At 55.9% G+C, this 20,019-nt stretch overlaps 2 protein-coding genes across 5 annotated transcripts in view; both read right to left on the bottom strand.

Annotated features, from left to right (window-relative positions):
- On the bottom strand, positions 1-5,081 carry Pi16 (peptidase inhibitor 16; the record flags this gene model as incomplete). The annotated part of the gene is made up of 4 exons (XM_033766615.1): positions 3,904-5,081; positions 1,992-2,213; positions 167-276; positions 1-79 (listed from the first exon to the last, which is right to left on the bottom strand). Coding segments are annotated over exons 1-4 (579 nt in total), but the record flags the coding sequence as incomplete, so codon positions are not given.
- Positions 5,082-13,889: 8,808 nt separating this feature from the next.
- Positions 13,890-20,019, bottom strand: part of CUNH6orf89 (chromosome unknown C6orf89 homolog) — a 17,521-nt gene continuing 11,391 nt past the window's right edge. For 2 of the 4 annotated variants that reach the window (XM_010638831.2, XM_010638832.3), the window contains 3 exons: positions 19,802-19,931; positions 16,597-16,720; positions 13,890-14,065 (listed from right to left, as the gene is read on the bottom strand). In XM_010638831.2, the coding sequence (XP_010637133.1) occupies positions 13,971-14,065; positions 16,597-16,720; positions 19,802-19,931 (349 nt within the window). In that variant the 3' untranslated portion in view covers positions 13,890-13,970. Of the gene's footprint in view, positions 14,066-15,248; positions 15,474-16,596; positions 16,721-19,801; positions 19,932-20,019 lie in introns of all 4 variants that reach the window. The other 2 variants (XR_783223.3, XR_783222.3) reach the window with 2 other exon arrangements.

The following is a 20,019-nucleotide window of genomic DNA, read 5'->3' as shown; positions in this document are numbered from 1 at the left end:
GTTCTCGCAGCGGTAGTTCGGGGGACACTGGGAGCACGGCGTCCCTTCGCGGTACGGCCTCTGCCCCTTCACGTTCCCCCTGCGGGAGGCAAGGACGCTGCTGGGGGTCGGCCCCTCCTACCCTGCCCCTCCCCCGGGTCCGCAGCCTCCCGCCCCCAGCACGCACGGCGGCTCGTAGTTGCACACCAGCAGGTGGATGTTGGTCTCCTCGACTCCCTGGAGCGCCTCACAGAAGTGGGAGCCGCAGCCGATCCTCTCGGTCTTGCCCCAGACCACCTGGAGGCAGCAGAGCCGGGCCAGCGCTTAGCCCGAGGCGGTGACCCCTTCCCGCTGCCCCCCACCTGCCTCCTGTGTGGGAAGGAGCCTCCCGCCTGTGAGATCCGAGTCCACAGCCTAACCCGGCGACGAGGCTGGCCTAAGGCTCTGCTCCCCCTTCCCTCCTCCAGCCTTCCGTGGGGTCCAGGGCTGGGACGCCCTCATCAGTGCTTCCCGGGATCTTCCTCTCGTCCTTGGCGTTTTAACCGACAGGTATGTGCAAGGGAATGAATCTCAAAGAGTAGACTGGGACATCAGCCGCAGGAAAGTCCAAGGAAGGAAAGAGAAGAGGCATTTGAAAGCAGACCTTTCTCCATGCTGCCACTAAGCAGGGTCCCACTCTGCCCGCTGTTAGGCGTGGGGGCTCTCTCCTGGCTGGCAGAATGAGGGCTGTTTTAAGTGCAGGATGGAAACTTCCGCATGATGCCCTGAGGCAAAACCACCAGCTTCCCCTTGCCCCGCTGGGCCCGGAATCATTTCTGCCTCAGTCAGCTTCCAGGCAGAAGAGAGCGCGCAGTGCACCGAGTGGAGCTGGGCAGGCGCCCTCCCACTGGGCTCCGAGCCAGGGGCTGGGCTGGCCTGGTGACTTCCTGAAGGGGGCAGGTGCTGGTGGGTTTCCTTCCCTAAAGACGGACTAAAGCCCAGGGTTTAGCTCAGCAGCACCGCGCCTGCTTCGCAAGTGCAAGTCCTGAGTTCAGTCCCAGGTACTGAAACAAAAGAAAGCAGAACAGAACGCCAAAAGACTAGGACTAAAATACCACCCAGAAGAGGCCCCCAAAGCCTAAATATGAGAAAAGGAAAAAATGGAAACAAAACCCGCAGCTGGGGGTGTGGGTGGAAAGACGGCTGCTTTCGTCTGCCTTCTCACTGTTTGTAGGAATATTAGGAGGCCAGGAGAAAATATGAGCCCAAACATTCAGTGCAGGGAGAACCCAGGGGTGAGGAACAAGGTCCCAGAGAGGCAGAGGTGCTCAGAGGCACCCTGGAACCTGCAGGCAGAGATGTTTACGCAGGGATTTCTCTGGTTTGTTGTTATTGCTTTGGTTTTCTATCTTGTTCTGTTTGGTTTTTGTTGTTTTCAACGGTACTGGGGATTAGGCTCAGGGCCTCTGCACTGTGGTACATCTCCAGCCCTGTATATTTTTATTAAGACAGGGTCTTGTTCAGTCCCTAATTGGCCCAGCCTGGGCCAACTGCAATGTCCCTGCCTCAGCCTCCCCAAGTGCTGGGGTGACAGGTGTGTGCCACCATGCCTGGCTCAGATATATTCCCATATTTTTAAAGTAAAAACGACACAAGATCGTCTATGTGCTTTACCAGTCCCTGGCAGATTAGAGACCTCGAATTAGGCATCATGGTGAATGTAAAAAGAGCCACAGCAAGCCGGGCGTGATGGAAGGCGCCTGTAAACCCAGTACTGGGCTGAAGCAGGACTGGCAAGAGGTCAAGGCCAGGGCCAGGGGTTTAGCTCAGAAGTTCTGCCTCCAGCTTCGCAAGCACAAGGTCCCCAGTTCGATCCCCGGTACAAAAACAACAACAAAACAAAGCAAAAAAACTGTTCAAGGCCAAGCTGGACTACATAGCAAGACCCTGTCTCAAAAAACAAAACAAAAAAGAGCAACAAAAGAGCCACAGTCAGAGACAAGAGCTAGGGCCACCACCCGCCCCGCGCACACCTGCGTGTAGTGGCCGCACATCTGGCCGGCGGCGCAGGACGCGGCGCTGAGGTTGTAGTGCTCGCGCTCGTGGTTCCACTCCTCCATGGCCAGCGGCACGTCCAGGCCCTCGTCCGTGATGGCGAACAGGTTCTCGCCGCGTCGCCCACGCTCCTTGTTGTGGCCCCACACACACTTCTGGGCGTAAGCTTTGGCGAAGGCGGCCAGCTCCGGGTCCCATCGCTGCGGGACAGGGTGGCAGGTGAGGGGACCGAGCTGGGCACCTGCCTCCTGCGGGCTCCTGTGAGGAGGGGCTGTGGGTGTCAGAGGCGGGCAGGTGGCCCGGCCTTTGACGGGTGTGGTGCGGACCGAGTGAGATGCATTTGTGGCCGCCTGGACTTCGGCTTGTGTTTTGGGTCCATTTTCCTCTCCCGCTGAGGGGCGGGCACCTCCTCAGCCCTCTCAGCTCCCGCTGGCAGGGACACGGGGCTTCCAAGCGTCCCCTCTCCGGGTTCCCCTCCCAGAACAGCCCCACCTTCTTCAGGGGGGACCCTCGTGTGCAGTGTGGAGTCCACACGACCAAGGCAGCGCACTGAGGACAGAGGGAACCTGGATCCCTTAGCCGGCGTCCTTGGCCTCCCCTGGAGGCGATGGCCGGGCAGGGCCTCTCGCTCCACCCTCCAGGCTCCAGCCAGCTTCAACAACCAGACAGCCCATAAAGCGGCAGGGCTGGGGTGACCCCCAGAGAGGGGTGTGTCCACTCTCCACCCAGGATGGGGGCAGCTGCTGGGGGGGAGGTCGGGGTGGAAGAGCCACAACTGTTGTCCCTGTCTGGACATTTCTGTCCCAAGTCACTGAAGTTCTGTCAAGTCTGGCAGCAGTAGGAGATCCGGGGGTGGGGGTGGGGGTCAGGGTCAGGTGTCTCAGAGGACCTGAGGCTTCGGGCTTCAGGGCAGGCAGCCAATTGTCCCCAGTGTCCGGCATGGTGCAGGGGGCAGCAGGTATCTGTGCTGTCCAGGGTCCGCACAGAGCCCAGCAGTAGCTTGCTCTGATCACCTGAAGGCTGCCCCATTCCGGGGTCACTGCTTTGGGTCTTGCACTTCCCAGTCTGTGGCCCAGAGCCTCCTGTGGAGTCCAAGTCACTGGCCACACGGCCACCACCTCACACACGGGACCGGAGGGCAGAGGTCACGTAGCTGACAAGAGGCAGAGGCCAGGCGGGAAGCCAGCCGCCCGGCTTCACCTTCATCCCTGCCCGCTGCATCTGCCTCTCTGGAGGAGACCTCTTCCCACCCCAGCAGCAGGGCCCCCTCACGTCCCCAGTGTCACAAGCTCTCGGCCTCAGCCAGCCAGACGGCAGCACATCAGGGCCTGCAGACAGGGAAACTGAGGCCCAGCAGGGAGCTGCTGGCAGAGCTCACGTCCAGGCAGGCAGCGCTGGATGTGCGCAGAGACCACGCCTACCTTCGCACCAGGTCAGGGGGTCTCCGCCCCCGGGTGAGGGGGACACTGCTCCCCTGGCCCTCTGCCCAGCACTGCCCGCAGAGGTGACCGCACTGAGGCGGCTGTCGCCCTCCTCGCTGCCTGGCCTGCTCCACGGCAGGTGAACGCCCTGTGCGTTTCCTACTTTCCGAGACCATGAGGCCCGGTCTGTGCTGGAACACTGCTAGGTCAAATCGCGCCCCCACTTCACAGATGAGAACTGAGAGTAACCGGGTCACCGTCTCAGGGTGACACAGGCAGAGCTGGAACAGGGGTGCAGCGCCCTCGGCTTCTGGTCATGCTCTCGGGCACCTCCCTCCTGTCCTCTGTCCCCGGAGGGCCTGTGAGGGCCCCTTCGGAGGTGTCCCCTCCCGGCTCTCCCCACGGCAGGGGCCATCTGGGACCTGTGTGTCACGTACAAAGTCAGGGAGTCCGGGAGGCTGGCACTCACCATCCGCAGCATGTCTGAGGCTGGTGGGGACACCTGGGCGCGGAAAAGGTTATGCAGTTGGACCATCAGCTGTCTCTCGTCCTCCGTGAGGGCTGCGGCGGGGCCCACGGTGACCAGCAGCAGCGGCAGCGGCAGGAGCAGCAGCGCCCGGAGGCCACAGAGACCCATGGTGCTGGCCCTCTCTCTCTCCCACGCCTGGGGTCCGCTGGCTGCATTTAAAGCTGTTCCCACGCCGGCACCTCCCCGGCCGTCTGAGGCCCAGCCCAGCTCACAGTGTCTCAGCGGCGCCGGTGCCTTGGGTCCCGACCAGAGCAGAGTCCACTCCCCCGGAGCCCTTGGCTGCAGCCTGCACTCTCTCGGTGGCCTGGCTCAGGCCAACCATGTGTGAGTCCTCGATCCTCCTGGCTGTGGGCAGGTCCTCGGGCCCGGAGCCCAGGAACATCTGCACAGCTGTGGTTGGCAGCCCAGGGTCACACCCACTGGGTGCTGGGTACAGAAAAGAGGGAGCCATACAGCCAGCGTCCCCAGGACTGGAGAGAGTGGGACGGAGGAAGAGGAGGTGCGGGGGTGAAGGCTGGGTCTGCTCCTCACTCCATGTTTCCCGCAGGACCGAATGGGTGCCAGTAGCAGCCTGCCTCGCAGGAGGGCTGTGGGAGGACGCAATGAGGGCTGGTATGAGCCAGGGACCAGCGTGGCATCCGGCACCCCACAGAGGACAGTGAGACTCCTATGGCATGGCCTGGGCTGGCTCCGGTGCCCTGGGAGGAGGACCTCGGTGTTTCCCACCCTGGCTCTCTGGTGCCCTGTGAAAGCGCTGTTTGAGGTGCTCATCCAGAAATGGGATGCTGGGACCCGCTGCTCGCTGGAAATCCCAGCACTGGCAGGCTGAGGCAGGAGCATCACCACGGGCTGGAGGACAGCCTGAGGTTCTCAGTGAGTTCAAGGCCAGCTTGGACAACATAGTGAGACCTTGTCTCAGAAAAACAAAAAGAACGAGAGGAGAGGCAAGCACACATGCACAAAGGTGCGTGAGCCAGTGGAGGAGGAGTCTGAGGGGAGGGGGTGGGTAGAAACGGTGCGCGCCTGGTGACCCCATAGGCACAAGGACCGAACTCAGCTTCGCGACGCAGGAGGCTGGAGCCTGCACTCACGAGAGCAGGAGCGACCCTTGCAGCCGGCAGCTCAGCAAACGGGGTCTCGTGTAGAGGCTGGCTTTGGGGAGCTCGGGAACGTGGCCAAGGCCTCCAGGGAAGGACAGGAGCAGACAGCCTGGATTCCGGGTGGGGACAAACTGCCCAGTCCACCGAGGTGCAGGGTACAGACGCGACACCCCAAATCCCAGTGCTCTCTAGTCACTAACAGTGAATAATCCAAAAGGAAAATGAAGAAAGCAACTCCATTTATAAAAGCAATAAACAGTATAATTCTTAGGAATAAATTTAGCAAGGAGGCCAAAAGCATGTATGTGGAAAACCATAAAATACTGCTAAAAAGAATTAGAGACCCCAGTAAGCGGAAAGACACACCATTAAGGGTTAGAAAGCACACTAGGGTTGCAAGATGCCAGCACTACCTCATTTATAGATTCACTGCCATCCCTGTCCAAACCCCAATGATACATTTTTTGCAGAAACAGAATAACCCATCCTGAACTTTCATAGAGAACCTCAAGAAACCTCACTAGTTAATCCTGAAAAAGAGCAAATTTGGAAGTCTCACTTTCTGATGTTGAAACAACCACAGCTGGGTGCGGTGCCACACTCGAGTACTTGGGAGAAGTCCCAGCTACTTGGGAGGCTGAGGCAGGAGGCTGAGTCTGAGGCCAGCTGAGCAAGCCCTGTCTCAAAGACAAGCTGGGTACCACAGTGAGTGCAGAGCTCTGGGTTACACTCCTGTACTAAAAACAGCAGCAGCAACAGCAGCGAAACTGCACAGCTATGGTAATCAAACGGTCCTGATACTGGTATTTAGACCAAGGGAACAGAACAGAGAGTCCAGATATGGGTGTTATGTGTCAAATGGTCTCTACCAAAGTGCCAGGACCAGGGGGAACGGGACAACAGTCTTTCCAACATGACTGGGAAAAAAGAGCATTCGTGTACGCAGCGGGACCTGCACCACATACAAGGCTCACAGCAGAGTGACTCAAAGACCTCTATGAAAAGGTTGCCACCTCTCCTAGAAGAAGACAGTGGGGAGATTTCATGGGGTTGCATGTGGTAAGGACTTTTTGGATACAGCCCCAAAAGCAAAGACAACAGCAGCAATAAACTGGGCTTCATTAAAAGAACTACGACTCAATGACAAAAAATAAACAACTTGATTAAGAAACGGGCAATGGACATGAATACACTTCTCCACAGCAGACAGACACGTGGCCCATGAGATGATGCTCGTGTCCCTGTCATTGGGGAAACACAAATCAGATCGACAAGGGACACCACACCCATTAGAATGGGCACGCGCACGTCGGGGGGGTACTGAACTTGGGTTTGCACTGAACCACATCCCCTGTCCTTTTTTTTTTTGGTGCCAGGGATCAAACTCGGGACCTTGCACTTGTGAGGCAGGTGGTGGAACCACTGAGCTACATCCCCGGCCCCCCGGCCTTTTCTATTTTGGGACGGTGTCCCACTCAGTTGTCACGTTACCCAGGCTGGGCACCAAGTGACAACCCTCCTGCCTCAGCCTCCTAGAGTGCGGGGATTACAGGTGTGCACCACCATACCTGGCTTAGAATGGCTATTGTTAACAGCAGCAACAGCCAGAAACAGAAAACAGCAGATGCCGGCACGGCGACGGCACTGAGGCCCTTGTGCACGGCTGGCACAAATATCAGACGCCCACAGAAGACGGGGGGACGGGCCCTCGAATGATCAGACACAGCACGGAGGCAGAGCTTCTGCTGCGGGTCTGTGCACTCCCGAGAACCGGAAGCACAGGTTCGGGCCGTGTCTGCTGCGTATTCGTCACAGCCGTAGGAGAGGAGAGCGACACAAATGCGTGAGCGAGGGGACATGGTAACGAAGCAGGGTTACCCTGAGCGTGCGGCATCATTGCACCTTCGAAGGAAGAAAAGCTGGACACAGACACCTTACATGGATGCGGGAGATCAGACGCCAGAACCCCACGGACGAGACCTGAATCAAATCCAACACAGGCTCAATGTCCGCCTTATGGGGAAGTCTGATTCGGTTCTGGCCCAGTTCATTTTGCGAGCAGGATCGTGGGGAGCTGCGTGCGTGAGCCGAGGTGTGAGTGAGCGGGAGTGAGTGTGAGCTCTTCTCCTCTGAACTGCGGGTCTCAGGGGTGGGGGCGGCCAAGGCAAATGTGCTGCACAGACAGGCACAGGAGTGTAGGAGCTCAGGGCGCCGCCTGCCTCACAAGCGCAAGGGCCCGAGTTCGACCCCCGGCACCAAAGAACAAACAGAGTACAGGACACTCTAGGACACAGACAAGACAGCATCTCAGCCATCCTAGGCTCTTTCTCAGTGATGAAATCCAGTCAATCAGGAAGTTTAAAACAGAGCTGGGCGCGGCACTGCACACCTGTGATTCAGCACTCTGGGAGGCTGAGGCAGGAGGACTGTGGTGAGTTTGATCCCAGCCTGGGCTACACACTAAGTTCAAGTCCAGCCTATACTACACAGTGAGACTCTGTCTCAAAAAAAATGAAACAGCCCAGTTGGTGCACACCTGCAATCTCAGCACTCAGAAGGCTGAGGCAGGAGGATCCAAGAGTCAAACCCAGAAGGAAACACACAGATTATCAGTGTCAATAGCAGGAGGACCTATAAAAATTGAGAAGCAAAGATGGTGCTGCTCCCTGCCTCACAAACACAAGGTCCTGAGTTCGATCCCTGGTACCGAAAAGAAGTAGCAAAGAGATAAGATGGGAGAAAGCAAGCTATTTCCTCATCCTCAGAGCCTTGAACAATGTCATCTAAAAGACAACCTGCTTGGGCATGGTGGTACACTCGGGAGACTGAGGCAGGAGGATCTCTGAGTTCAAGGCCAGCCTGGGCTACACAGTGAGACCCAGTCTGTATACATAAAATTAAAATGTAAACTATAAACCTTATTAAGAACAATTCTAGTTTCTTATTCGTCACACAATGTTAGCTTTGTTTAGGAACTAATATTCTCTGTGGTGAGGAAACGTCTACTTTAATTTCTTTTTCTTCTGTTATTCACATAACATTAGACTTAAAGCTTATTTTTTTAAGTAGAATGATTGGTCTCATTTCAAGAAAAGCATTTTTATCTGGCCTTCCAGCCAGGAAGTCCCAGAGATGCCAAGAACATGGTTCTCCTAACGTCAGTGGTTGTTTCTGGGTGGGTAGAGGTTTTCATAAGATCACTCAAACTTCAGTTCTGTATACTGAGAGTGCAACATTTTTACAAAAATAAAGTCATTACTCTGGAAGAGTAAGCGTGGGGAAGTATCTGTCTTCGGCAGGGTGTCCAGAGGCTTGGCAGGCTGACGCGTCACGCTGGGGGAATGCACAGCACCCGACCTTAGGACGCAAACCAAGCCAACGCAGACAGCGCCTCACAAACAGCACAAGGGAACAGAATTCTAGCAGCCTGGGCCGGGGTGTAGCTCAGTGGCGCAGCACTTGCCAGGCATCTCTGCAGGACCCTGGGCTCCATCCCCAGCACCACAATAATCAAAGACAAATATTTTTTGAGGAAGTTGGCCTGGATGGAACTGGATCTTCACATTCAGTGTGATCCAAATCAACATCTCTCAGCAGCTTATCTCTGAGGCCAGTGACAAACTAAAGCTCACCTAACACCTGGGAGGCTGGAGGAGGCCAGTCCGGGTGACTCAGGGAGACTGCCGCAAAGTAAAAATCAAAAGGGCTGGGGATGTCTCCATGCCGTGCAGGGCTCTTGGGTTCAATCCCCAGCACTGAAGAAAACAAAGCTGACACGGAAGGGCAGAAGACAAAATCTCCAGCTCAGTGCTGCGGATGGCAGAAGGTTAGGGCGACCTTTCCCCACTTCGAGGCTTACTATGGAGCTGCAGCAACCAAGAGACCAGTAATCAGTGGGACGCAGGACAGCCTGTCCTGGGCCCGTGTAAATCCTACAGCAAACGGCACCTGACAAAGGACCAACGGCAAGAAATGGGGCGAACACGAACACTCCAACACATGCAGCCGGCACAGGTAGAAACCAGCAGGGGGATGAACGAATCTTGACACAGAGCTCAAACCCTTCACGGAAATTAACTCAGAACAGATTTCAGGGTCGATGTACAGTGCAGAACCACACAACCCTAAAGGATAACTTAGCAGGAGAAAGTCCGGGTGACCTTGGGTACACAGGTAAGTCTTAAGATGCAACAACGAAGCCTCAATCCAGGCCGAAAACAACTGATAAACTGGGTCTCATGGAAATTAAATCCTGTCCTGGAAGACACGATTTCTGGAGAACAAGATGATGAGCAGAGATCGGAGAAAATATTCACCAAAGACATATCTGGTAAAGGATTGCTATCCCAATGTACAAAGCGTTCTTAAAACTCAGTAAGAAGGGCCAGGGATTTAGCTCAGTGGTTCCAGTGCTTGCCTTGCAAGCACAAGGACCTGAGTTTGATGCCCGGTACAGAAAAAAAAAACAAAAACTCAGTAAGAAAACAAACAACCCAATGAAAACATGGGCACAAGACTAACTGACTCTCCTCACTGAAGACAGGACAAATGGGAAAAATGCTCAGCATCAGGTCAGCTCAGCACACACCGGTGCGGCCCAGGTCCCAACACTGGGAGCACCAAATACTAGCGAGGTGTGGATCCACAGCTGGCATTTTCGTTGCTAGCCTGACCGCAAAATCTCGGGGGTGTGGGTGCGGGGTGGATCTGAAGTCCTGTTTCCAGACAGGTAAATGAACAGAACTATGGACTGGAATCTTCTAAAAAACGTACAGTGGCGTTGTAACAAGCGAGAACACTTTGTAATTTCTTTTTTGTACTGGGAATTGAACCCAAGGGTGTCTACTGCTATATCCCTCGATTTTTATTAATTTTAAAAATTTCGAGACAGTCTTGGTAAATTGCCCAGGCTGAGCTAGGAGTTGTGATCCTCCTGCTTCAGCCTCCCCGAGTGCTGTGATTACAGGCATGTGCCACCACACCCAGCTAAAAACATGTATTTAAAAAATGAACTCCAGACTTCTTAGCTTATAACCCAAATAATCATGTTACAGACGGTGACTCACCACCACTTAGAGAACAGCTGGATGTTTATTACGGAAAGGGCCATGGTGGGCACACGGTGTAGACAACATTCACCTGGCCAGAGGGAGAAGGAAAACGACCCAGGACATTAAACAGTGCTTACACATTTACACAAAACCACAATGCAAAATCCAGAAATCACAGAGAATAAGTAAAGACACACAGAACGACTTAACTCCCATTCAGAGTGAGTGGCGAGCCCGGCCACCCTCCTGTGAAAACTGGGGCCCTGGACCTGGCCCGAAGTCTTTCACCTCATGGGGCACAGGTACACAAGACTGGAGATGAACGAGCAAGAGTCAGAGAGTTCTTATAACATACCATTTTTAACTGCAAAAAGTACAAACTTCCACTACGTGAAACCTGACTTTCTGTATGCAGGGTGCCATTAGTTCACACTGCGCCCACTTCCTCTGCCCTCCGGGCCATCCCAGCTGCCCCACTGCTGTCCCCGGGGATGCAGGCAGGGCCACGGGAGGGTGGAGCGTGAGCCTCAGGGCGACTGAGGCTGGACATCCCGGTGCCCTACGGGGCGGGTGGAGCCGGGGCTGAGGCACACAAGGCCTGGCACAGAGCAGTGGCCCAGCTCCCCATTTCTGCCTAAGGCACAAAACTCAGCCCAGGCTCCTCGAGCAGCTCTTGTCCCACTGTGGGTCAGTGGCCACTGCCTGCCGGTCGGCATGGGTGGAGCAGAGGCGGGAGGGTCCAGCCCCGGCCTCCGCTGGGTCATGTAACAAACTCACCGTCTCTCCACGGGTCAGGGTCCGGCTGGACATGTCACGTCTCCGGAGGGAAAATGACAGCTGCAGTTAGCACTAAAGCTCGAGCCATGCAGGCCAAGGCAAGCAGACAGCAGGCATCAAGACGGGCTGGCCAGAGGGTCGCTCCTGCAGGCTGGCACTCAGTCACCCCGGGCCCAGGTGGGCCAGTGGGAGATACCTGCCTGTGGCCTCAACGTGCTCAGTGCCGCAGAGTGAGGACAGGGACTCATGGGCTGCTGGGGACCAGTGTATTCCCAGGGCCCCTGTTTTGTCTTTGCTACAGGGCTGTTCCACAATCACCTTGACTTTTTCTTTGCTTTTTTTACTTTTGAGATAGGGTCTTGCTGTGTAGTTCAGGCTGGCATGGACTCACAGCAACCCCCCTGCCTCAGCCTCTCCAGTGTGGGGAGCACAGGTGTAATCCCTCTGCGCTGCAGTGCGCAGGTCTCCGACACTCTTCGCTTACATTTTTCTGGGCTCTGCATGGCTCATCACTGAGACAGTGAGTGTGGGCCTTGGGCGGCTGGACGTTTCCTCCATTGCTAGAAGTGCTCAAAAGCCTGAGGACCCCTCTGCACACTCCGACGCCTCAAGGGTGCACAAGATCCCTTGCCAGGCCACTGGATGCACCTTTCCCAGGCAGCCTTGTGGGCGGAAGCAACTGGGGGCCGCAGTCTCTTCCCAGGCTGAGCCATTGTCACCTGTGCCTAAGGAGCCCGAGATCTGCTTGATACGAACTGCGCCTGCTCAGAGCCCGTGGCTGGACTCTGGAAGAAGGGAACAGAAAGCTGAGAACTGGAAAACAAGTGATGTAACTCCAAGGGGACGTGCAACTGGAACTGGGCAGAGCCCTCCTCTGGCCACACATCTGGAAGCACGCGGTGACGGGAACACGGCTGGACACAGCTGCATTCCCGCTACAAATGGGAGTGGGAAAGTGAAAGCATTTTTATAAAAATCATATGGTGTTTTCCTCCTCCATTTCTGTCCAAGAGTTTTGCAAACAGACCCTGCCGAGACCCCAGCTTGCCCACCCAGCAGCCCTGCGGCTGCCCCACTGCCCACCTGTGTACACCTGTGCAGGGAGGAGCTGCTGCTGTACACCCGAACAGTCAGGGGCACACATTCCCCTTTCTTCGAGGAAATGAGCCCATACCAGCCCATTTCTTAGACTGCTTTACGTTTCATCAGTGGGCAGGTTTGTGTTTTCATAAACCACGACTTCTTACTCCGTCCCATCCCTGGTAACAGGGTGGGGTGAAGCTGGGCCCTGCCACTCGCCTCAGAAACCAGAAGAGCACGGTGCCTGGCTGCTCCAGCAGCCCGCCTCCCTCGGGAGGACGTCATCCCGGCTCGCACTCCGGACTCGTGTGCCAGTCCCTGCTGCTTGTGTACTGCAGCAGTGCAGGGGCTCCTACGGTCCATGTTCCCGCACCCCACTTCCTCGCCCTCCATCTGTCCATAGGCCGGAGCCAGCTGGTGGAGACCCTGCTGCACCCTACAGAAAGCTCTGACTGACCAGAAAGGTTTCTCACTTTGCAGTTTTCAGCAGAAGTTCTTATGGATGTTTAGAATGTGAAAGGCAGACGGAAAATGGGAAGGAGCAAGGTAATCATGGAAACAAAACGGCTCCCAAACATCCATGCCTCTGCCTGCTCTGCTCTTAAGGAAACTCCCTTCGTTAACTTCGAGGCCTTCGTGAGCCTGCATCCGGGTCACCTGTCACCCAGCCCTTGTGCAGCAGGCTGAGGACAGAGCAGCAGCTCAGTGCTGCAGAGCCAGCCTTGGGAGGAACCCTTGGATCAAAACCTCTAAAATCACAACTGCTTAGCAGTGTGGCTTTCATACGGAACAAAGTGTGTGTGATTTTTCCCTGATCATTGACACAAGCAGCCGGTCCTCTCCAGGCAAACTCCCCAAGTACTGTTCACCCTGCCTCCCGTAAGTTCACAGGAGGCTCCATGGTCCCACCCCAGCCCCGTGAATCCTCTGTCCTCTGCAAAACTCCAAAGAGGCCCAAGGTTCATGAGGCACACAGCCGGGCCTGGGAGAAGGGGTGTGGGGCTCCCCGAGGTGCAGACCTCCCAAAGGTCACCGTCACCTCCACTCAGTCCCGCCTGCTTTCATCTCTGAGGAGGTGTGAGCAGTAGCCAGCTAGGCAGCAGTGCCAGTGAAGGAATAAAAAACAGGAAAGAGGGAAGAATCTCTTATTTACACATCTGATCCACAGACACAAAGAGCATTTGAGGGGAAACAATCAGTGTAGCAAATCATCCGACCAGAACACAGCTTTCCATCATTACAAAAATATGCGATCACCTCCCCTGGTCTCCCACCACCAAGGGACCTTTTAGGACAGAGGAGCAGACCGCACACCACACATCTGCAAGGCAGCCTGAGGAGGGTCGGATCCTGGAGATCTAGCCCAGCAGGCGCCTCTGTCTCCCCTCCCCCTCCTCTCCCTCATCCTCTGAGCTGACAAGGGCGGCCCCGCCTGACAGGAAGGCTCCAGCCTGGCCTAGGGAGGGGACGGCTGTGCTGCCAAACCGTCCAGATGGGGCGGGGGCCGCACAGGACAGAGGGGTTTGGTCAGCAGGGTAGTCACACTGACTCCGGGAACCTCGGCCATGGGCATGAGGGACTTGTGTTACTCCATCTTTCTCCCTGGTTCTAATCCCATTCTGCAGATATTATAAACTGTGGCGATCTGATTTCTCCACGGCTTCCCAAACATGCCTAGGCGTGAAGATGGCAGGCGCGCAGGCCCACCGCTGGAAGGGGCTCTGGTACCAATCTGGCGGTGCCCATGCGGAGCCCGGCCTTTCAGACAGGTGCTGCAAAGTCCTGGCCAATCAGCCCAAGCCAGAGTCCTGCCCGAACCATCCGGGAAGACGGAGGGTGGGTAGGCCCTGGGCACCTTCTCCAGCATGCAGGGCAGGCAACTAAGTAACCAAGCCCTGAAAAGTGGTTTCATTGTTTCTGTTTTTATTTCTCCTCTTCCAACCTGGCTCTGAGGTCTGAGTCACTCCACAGTAGGTAGAAGTTCTGGCAGTTCTGTCGCCTATAGTTCTGAGAGCGTGGCTCCGTCGCAGATGACCAAAGGCTGGTCTCCTCTGGCTATGACGTAGGCTTTCCAGTGGGCGGCGCTGGTGTAGCCTTGGAGGGAAACAGCGACAGGAAAGCATGTGTCGGGGTCCACACAGCCAGCTCCGCTGTCCGCCAAGCCCGGCGGCCCGGGTGCACACACCGCAGAGGCCAGGGCGAGACTGACCCGGAGGTCTGTGGCTCCTCCTCCTCTTCTACCTGACACCCAGCCGGCCACTGGAAACCACAGGCCTTCCCTGCGCCGCGCCCTGTCCCATGCCAGGCCCGGGCTGGGTGAACCCTGCTGCAGCGGGCTGCAGGGACAGCCAGCTCGGGACTCTGCCGGATCCCAAGGGTGCTGGCCAGGTGGGAGGGGCTCGGAAGGGGGCAGGGCCCTCTGTTCCAGCCTCCTCTGGTTAGGTAGCATGTCCTGATTAACTGAGAGCAGCACTTCTCAAACTGGGTTCTCCCATACGAGACATTCCAAAGAGAGGGACCCCGGGAGGCCTCCTGAAGAGCACCGTGCACCGTGCACCAAGGCAGGCACTGCCCCAAGTCAGGTGACCCAAGAACCCTGGGTGCAAGGGCCACAGTGACCCTAGGTCAAGACCTCTGTCATCTGAGTCCTGTGGGGATGGGGCAGGAGGGGCAGGAATCCTCGGGCTCAGACCCAGCCACTGCCATCGCTGTACAACACAGCACGGCCCACCACGTCCTCTCAAGAGGGACAGGAAAAGCAAGACTCTCCGAGGGTGCTAAATATCACCATGCCGAGGTGGGCCACACTGGCTCAGACACTTAAGGAATTAAGAGAGCGGATTAGACTGAGTTTCTGAGCCACAACACAGTAACCCTAAGCAACAAAGCACCCCCAGAGCAGACTGTGCCTAGCGAGGCGGTGCCTGTGCTGGGCCGGGAACGTGGGGCAGGTTTCAGTGTGGTGCTGCGCTGTCTGGTGACAGTGGATGTGGGGCCCGGCCGGGTCAGGGAGGCTCTGGCCCAGGTTTTCTGTGATTCACTGCCCCTCCCTCCACCTCCCCAGCATGCTGGGAACTTGTCACGGGGCCACTCTGAGGTCCCCAGGAAGCGGGGTGCCAGGCTGGACGGGCACTGCATTGTTCTCCCTGCCCGGGGCACTTTTCCTGGCCTCGTCTGCAATGGTGGCAGCTGCAGCCGTGGCCCCGTCCCTGAGACTCTCAGCTATCGCTGTCCTCGCCTGCTTCCTCCTCCTGTCTCCTGTCCCCACCGTGCTGACCTTTCCTAGACACTGCTGGCCACAGGTTCCCTTCCACCTGGACAGCGGAGCAGCCGCAGAAGCGCGATGCGAGAAGGCTCCGGGTCTGAGGGCAGAGCCTCCCGACTGCTGCCAGACGCCTTTCCCCTCGGTCTGTCATCGGTGTGCGCGGACTGCTAATCTGGAACTTGGGTGACTCAGGTGTTTCCACAGTTAGCTGTGCGAACCATCAGGCATTTATAGAACCTAAGGCAGAACCACAAACTGCAAACCCAAAGGCGCCATCCAGATTCCTCCATGGTCTCCTTTGTGAAAGGACAGCTCGCTGTTTCCTGCCTGAGTTTCCTGAGGGGCAGGCCAGCTGTGCTCCTTTATTCCTTAAGGCCTCCTGCATTATTTTTATTTTTCAATCCTAAACTAGGTAAGTTGCATAACTTGGACCAAAGCTGGGCACAGCTGGCTGTCTTCTTCCCAGCCCAAAGGAGGTGAGAAGTTTCTAGGAATTCGGTGTCTCCTGAATGGCTGAAGTTCAAAGAAATCAACTGGAAAACGGGTCTGGGCTCTGCCGGGGTCACCAGGCCTCTCTGGTGAGGCAGGAAGTGTGCAAAGAGGTCTGAGGGTGCTCGGCCACGGGCCTACCTCCTCCCAGAGGCCAGGGTCAGAGACGGCGGCTGGCAGTGGCTGAGCAAACCCGAGTCTGCGGCACTGGTTTTCAGGGTGCAAGCACAGGGTGGGTCTCAGTGGGGAGGAGTCAGGGCTGTCACCAGCGTGAGGCTGTGCCGTGACCGTGGGACACACATGGAGACCCCATCTCCCCGGGACCACTGCCCAGCGCGCTGCTGGGCACTGCCTCATTTGCAGTGAGGCCTCGGAAGGGCTCCTCTAACCGGACTTGTCCTGCCCCTGGCTCAGTCAGACACTGAAGACCTGCCGCCCCGCCCACTTCCACCTCCCCATCCTAAGATGAGGAATTCATCTAAATATTTCCCAGAATCCTGACCTGAAGTTTCTTTGACCAACAATGCAATCACAGTGCTGCGGGCACAGGTTTTTCTCTCGGCTACATTAGCTGTTTTACTTCTAAGCAGTGCTATCAACCTTGTCAATAAAAGAATGCTACGTTTGTGAAGACAATGTTTATACTGCTTTGAATATTTTCTGAGTTAAAACCTAGCTGGGTGTGGTGGTTGCACCAAGAGGCTCAGGCTGGAGGATCCAGCAAGATTGGTAGCAAAAAAAGCCAAACCAGGGTTGGGGTGTAGCTCAGAGGCAAGGTCCTGAGTTCAATCTCGGTACCAGGAAAACAAACAAACAAACCCAACCCAACCAAAACGCCTCAGGAGCCCTCACCCTCCTTGACCCTACATACCGATGTCCCCCGCCTCTACTGGCATGGCCACGGACTGACAGTGTCGCCGGCAATGGAAGGGCGGGATGAGCTGCAACATGGCCTCGCCGCTGCCGACTGCGAACAGCTCGTGCACCCTGTGCCTCTGAGGGAAGAAAAGGGGAGGGAGGGAGGGAGAGAAAACAGAAACAACACCCTCATGCACGGGCCGCGAGCTGCCCAGCAGCCTAGCAGCGAGGGTTTCTAAGCAGAGAGCCCATTTCTTCTATGCATGGCATCTCCTGGAACTGAGACCAGGGTAAGATCGCTCCTGTGGGCTCCTCTGAGAGGCAGTGAAGCTCCCAGTCTGCAGCTGTGCTGAGCCACAGCTTCAAAGGCGCTCAAAGGCAAGGCATTTTATTGCAATTTTTGACTCCGGAAGCTGGGTCTTGAATCCAGGGCCTTGAGCACACAAGGTAAATGATCTGCCACCAAGCTACTCGCTGTAATTTCCCAGAAGCAGGGATCTCAGAACACGGCCCTTGGAAGGTCTGGTCTAAGCCATGTGGAGGTCTGCATGCTCTGGGCCCCTCCAGAGGTCACTGCTTAAACTCCCCTTCCGACAAGAATCGCATGGCAGCAAGGTCACATCTACACTCGCCGACGCAGATCTGCTGTGCCACTTAGACTAAGGACAGGAGCCTGGCCTGGAGATCCGAAAACAGAAATGCCTGGGACGTGCACTGCACAGGAACCACGCCAGGCATTTAGTGCAGCCGATCTGTGCTGGGCAGGGAGCGGTGCTGGGGCTTCACGGGGGAGGGAGCAGGAGCAGAGGGGACACGGTGACCAGCCCCCCCCCGTAGTTCTGAAGCAGGGCTCACTGGTCTGATGCCCTGGCCCAGTCTTGGCTTTTTCTTTACCACTTTAGGCCTCTAGAACCTTGGGTTTCCGGCCCTATCGGCCCCTGACCGATTCTGTTTCCAAGGCAACAGCAGAGCCACTTACTTCACAGGCTGCCGGGTGACAGGAAGAGGCTCAGATCTGGCCTGCGGGTGATGGAGCTACTGCAGACTGCCCTGCCACCCTGGGATCTGTGGTGTGGCAGGGCGGATGCCTCCCTCTTTCAGCAGGCCCAGAGGGAGGCGGCAGCCCCTCCAGGCCAGGGGAAGAGAGAGACGGCCCTGCCCGTGGGCGGGCAGAGAAGGCCTTGCTGGTGGACCCCACCCCACCTCTTATCTTCCGTCCCACAGCTGCCTTGGGACCCAGGGCCCAGAGACGGGATGTGGACATGGGTGGGGTGATGAGAAGGAAAGGAGAGCTTGGGCCAGGGTTGGGAGCGTATGCTCTCTCGGAGAGCGCAGACCCTCAGGACTTCCGCTCCAAGGCCACTCGCCTTCCAAGGGTCTGGGAACCACAGTGACATGGCTTCTGTAAGGCGCTCACTCCTCAGGCCTCAGATTGGCAAAACTGACTTCCTTATTCAAGGGGGAAATGGAGATGAAGACAAAGGCCCTTGCCCAGTATTGTGTCATGGTCAGGAAGATGAGCTCAGGGGAGGGCCCGGGTCCCAGCCAGGAACAGCAGGACACACTGCTGCGAAGTGGGAAGCCAGGCCGGCACCTCCCTGCTGCTGGCAGACGAGAGCTCTTACTTCTAGACAAAGATGATTATTTTTATGGCTTTTAAATTCCTTCAACACAGTCCGGCAGATTTGGAGCCAAGTAAGAGTGTTAGGAGGTTGGCGTTACAACCCAGGTTTTGCAGGGGTCAAACCTTGGGAAATTTACAAAAAACTTCGGTTGAGGTCCTGGGGACGGAACCCAGGCCTCGTACATGCTAAGCAAGGCTCTGCTGCTGGGCCACACCCTCGCCCCACACCTTTTACAAGGGAAAATTACGCATCCAGGCTCAGACACCTTCCTCAGGAATGAAACCCCACAGAGGAGCAGATCAGACAAGAGCAAAACAGACAGACACAGGTTGCTCTCAGTCCTGGGCCAGGCCAGGAGGAACTGAGGGTGGACAGTGGGCCTCCCCACTTCGTCACCTGGAGTCTCGCACCTGCTACCTATCTCAGGGAGGCCACGCTGGCTGGGAGCAGGGAGCGGCGGCTGGAGGAGTCTGTGACCCTCCTGTGACACTGGACAGGTCACTCAGTCTCTCTGGGGCTCAGTTCCCTACTCTACAGAATGGAGACGTTGGATCAATCGTTCATACACTGCTCATCTGCGACTCACCTACTTTCTTTTTTTGTTTGTTTATTTACTTATTAGTTGTATTACCTTTTGGGAAGTAAAACTGTTATCCTCAATACCAACATGAATTTTACTGCTTTTCCATTTACTGGGAAAGAGAATCCTTAGTATTTGTTTAGCAAAAAAAAATTAGCAGACAATAAATGCAAGGTTTTTGTATTGGATAAAGAAGGTAAACATTTTTCCTGTTTTTTTTTTTTTTTTTTGGTACCAGGGATCGAACTCAGTACCTTGAGCTTGTGAAGCAGGTGGGAGAACCACTCAGCTAAATCCTTGGCCCCTTATTTATTGAGACATAATTTTACTGTGTAGCCCAGGCTGGCCTTGAACTCATGGTGATCCTCCTGCCTCAGCCTCCTGAGTGCTGGGATTACAGACATGAGCCACCACACCCAGATGAAGATATAATTTTTATTTATTTAATTGGAACTGGGGCTCAAACTCAAGTCCTTGCGCTTGCACTGAGCTAAATCCTCAGCCCAAAGACATAACTTTTAAATCACACCTTCATACTTCTGTTTTGTGTTTGGCTTGGACTTTGGCTTGCAGACTGCCATCAAGTTTTAGAAACCATCAGGTTTGCCATACAACTGGACAAATTAATATCTGCTCTCTATATGGCCAAGTTTGTTGTTTTTGCCAAAATGAAGGGATGTTTACATACAGCTCACCTGCCGTCTGATTGGAGGTAGGGAAGCCACATGAACTGCACAACCGAGGGTCCCACCCCCTTGAAAGCAGAGAAGTGGCTTGGCCCTGATGGTGACAGGAGGAAACAGGCCTGCCAGGAAACCAGGCTTTCTGGGGACCTGGCCTCATAACAGGGCGGGGGCACTGCAGGCCCCTGGTCAGTGCAGGAGGGGAGAACCCCAGAGAGCGTGCTGTCCCCAATGCAGCCTCGACGCTGACGAGGGCCATACGGGCTTCATTACTTCAGTCTAGGTCCCCAGCGAGTTGAATTCTAGACAAGTCCTCTGGGAATTTCCTACCTTGCTCCCCACAACAGGTTCCGGGCGGAGAAGGAAGCACTTTTTTAAGGAGGCATCTTTAGGAAACGAGAGGCGGGTAAAAACAGGAAAAAGTTCACGCAAAATCTGTGATCTGTTCAGAGGTCTCCTCCTGTACGTGTGAAAGAGAAGAGCGTCAGGGGAATGCACGCTGCTTCTCTGCGGCCTAGCAGGGCTCCTAGCAAGGGTGGGATCAGGGG

The sequence above is a fragment of the Fukomys damarensis genome, unplaced genomic scaffold, assembly GCF_012274545.1.
Source record: "Fukomys damarensis isolate Sample0158 unplaced genomic scaffold, DMR_v1.0_HiC HiC_scaffold_20, whole genome shotgun sequence".
Taxonomy (NCBI): Eukaryota; Metazoa; Chordata; class Mammalia; order Rodentia; family Bathyergidae; genus Fukomys; species Fukomys damarensis.
This window is presented reverse-complemented; position numbering and strand designations above follow the sequence as displayed.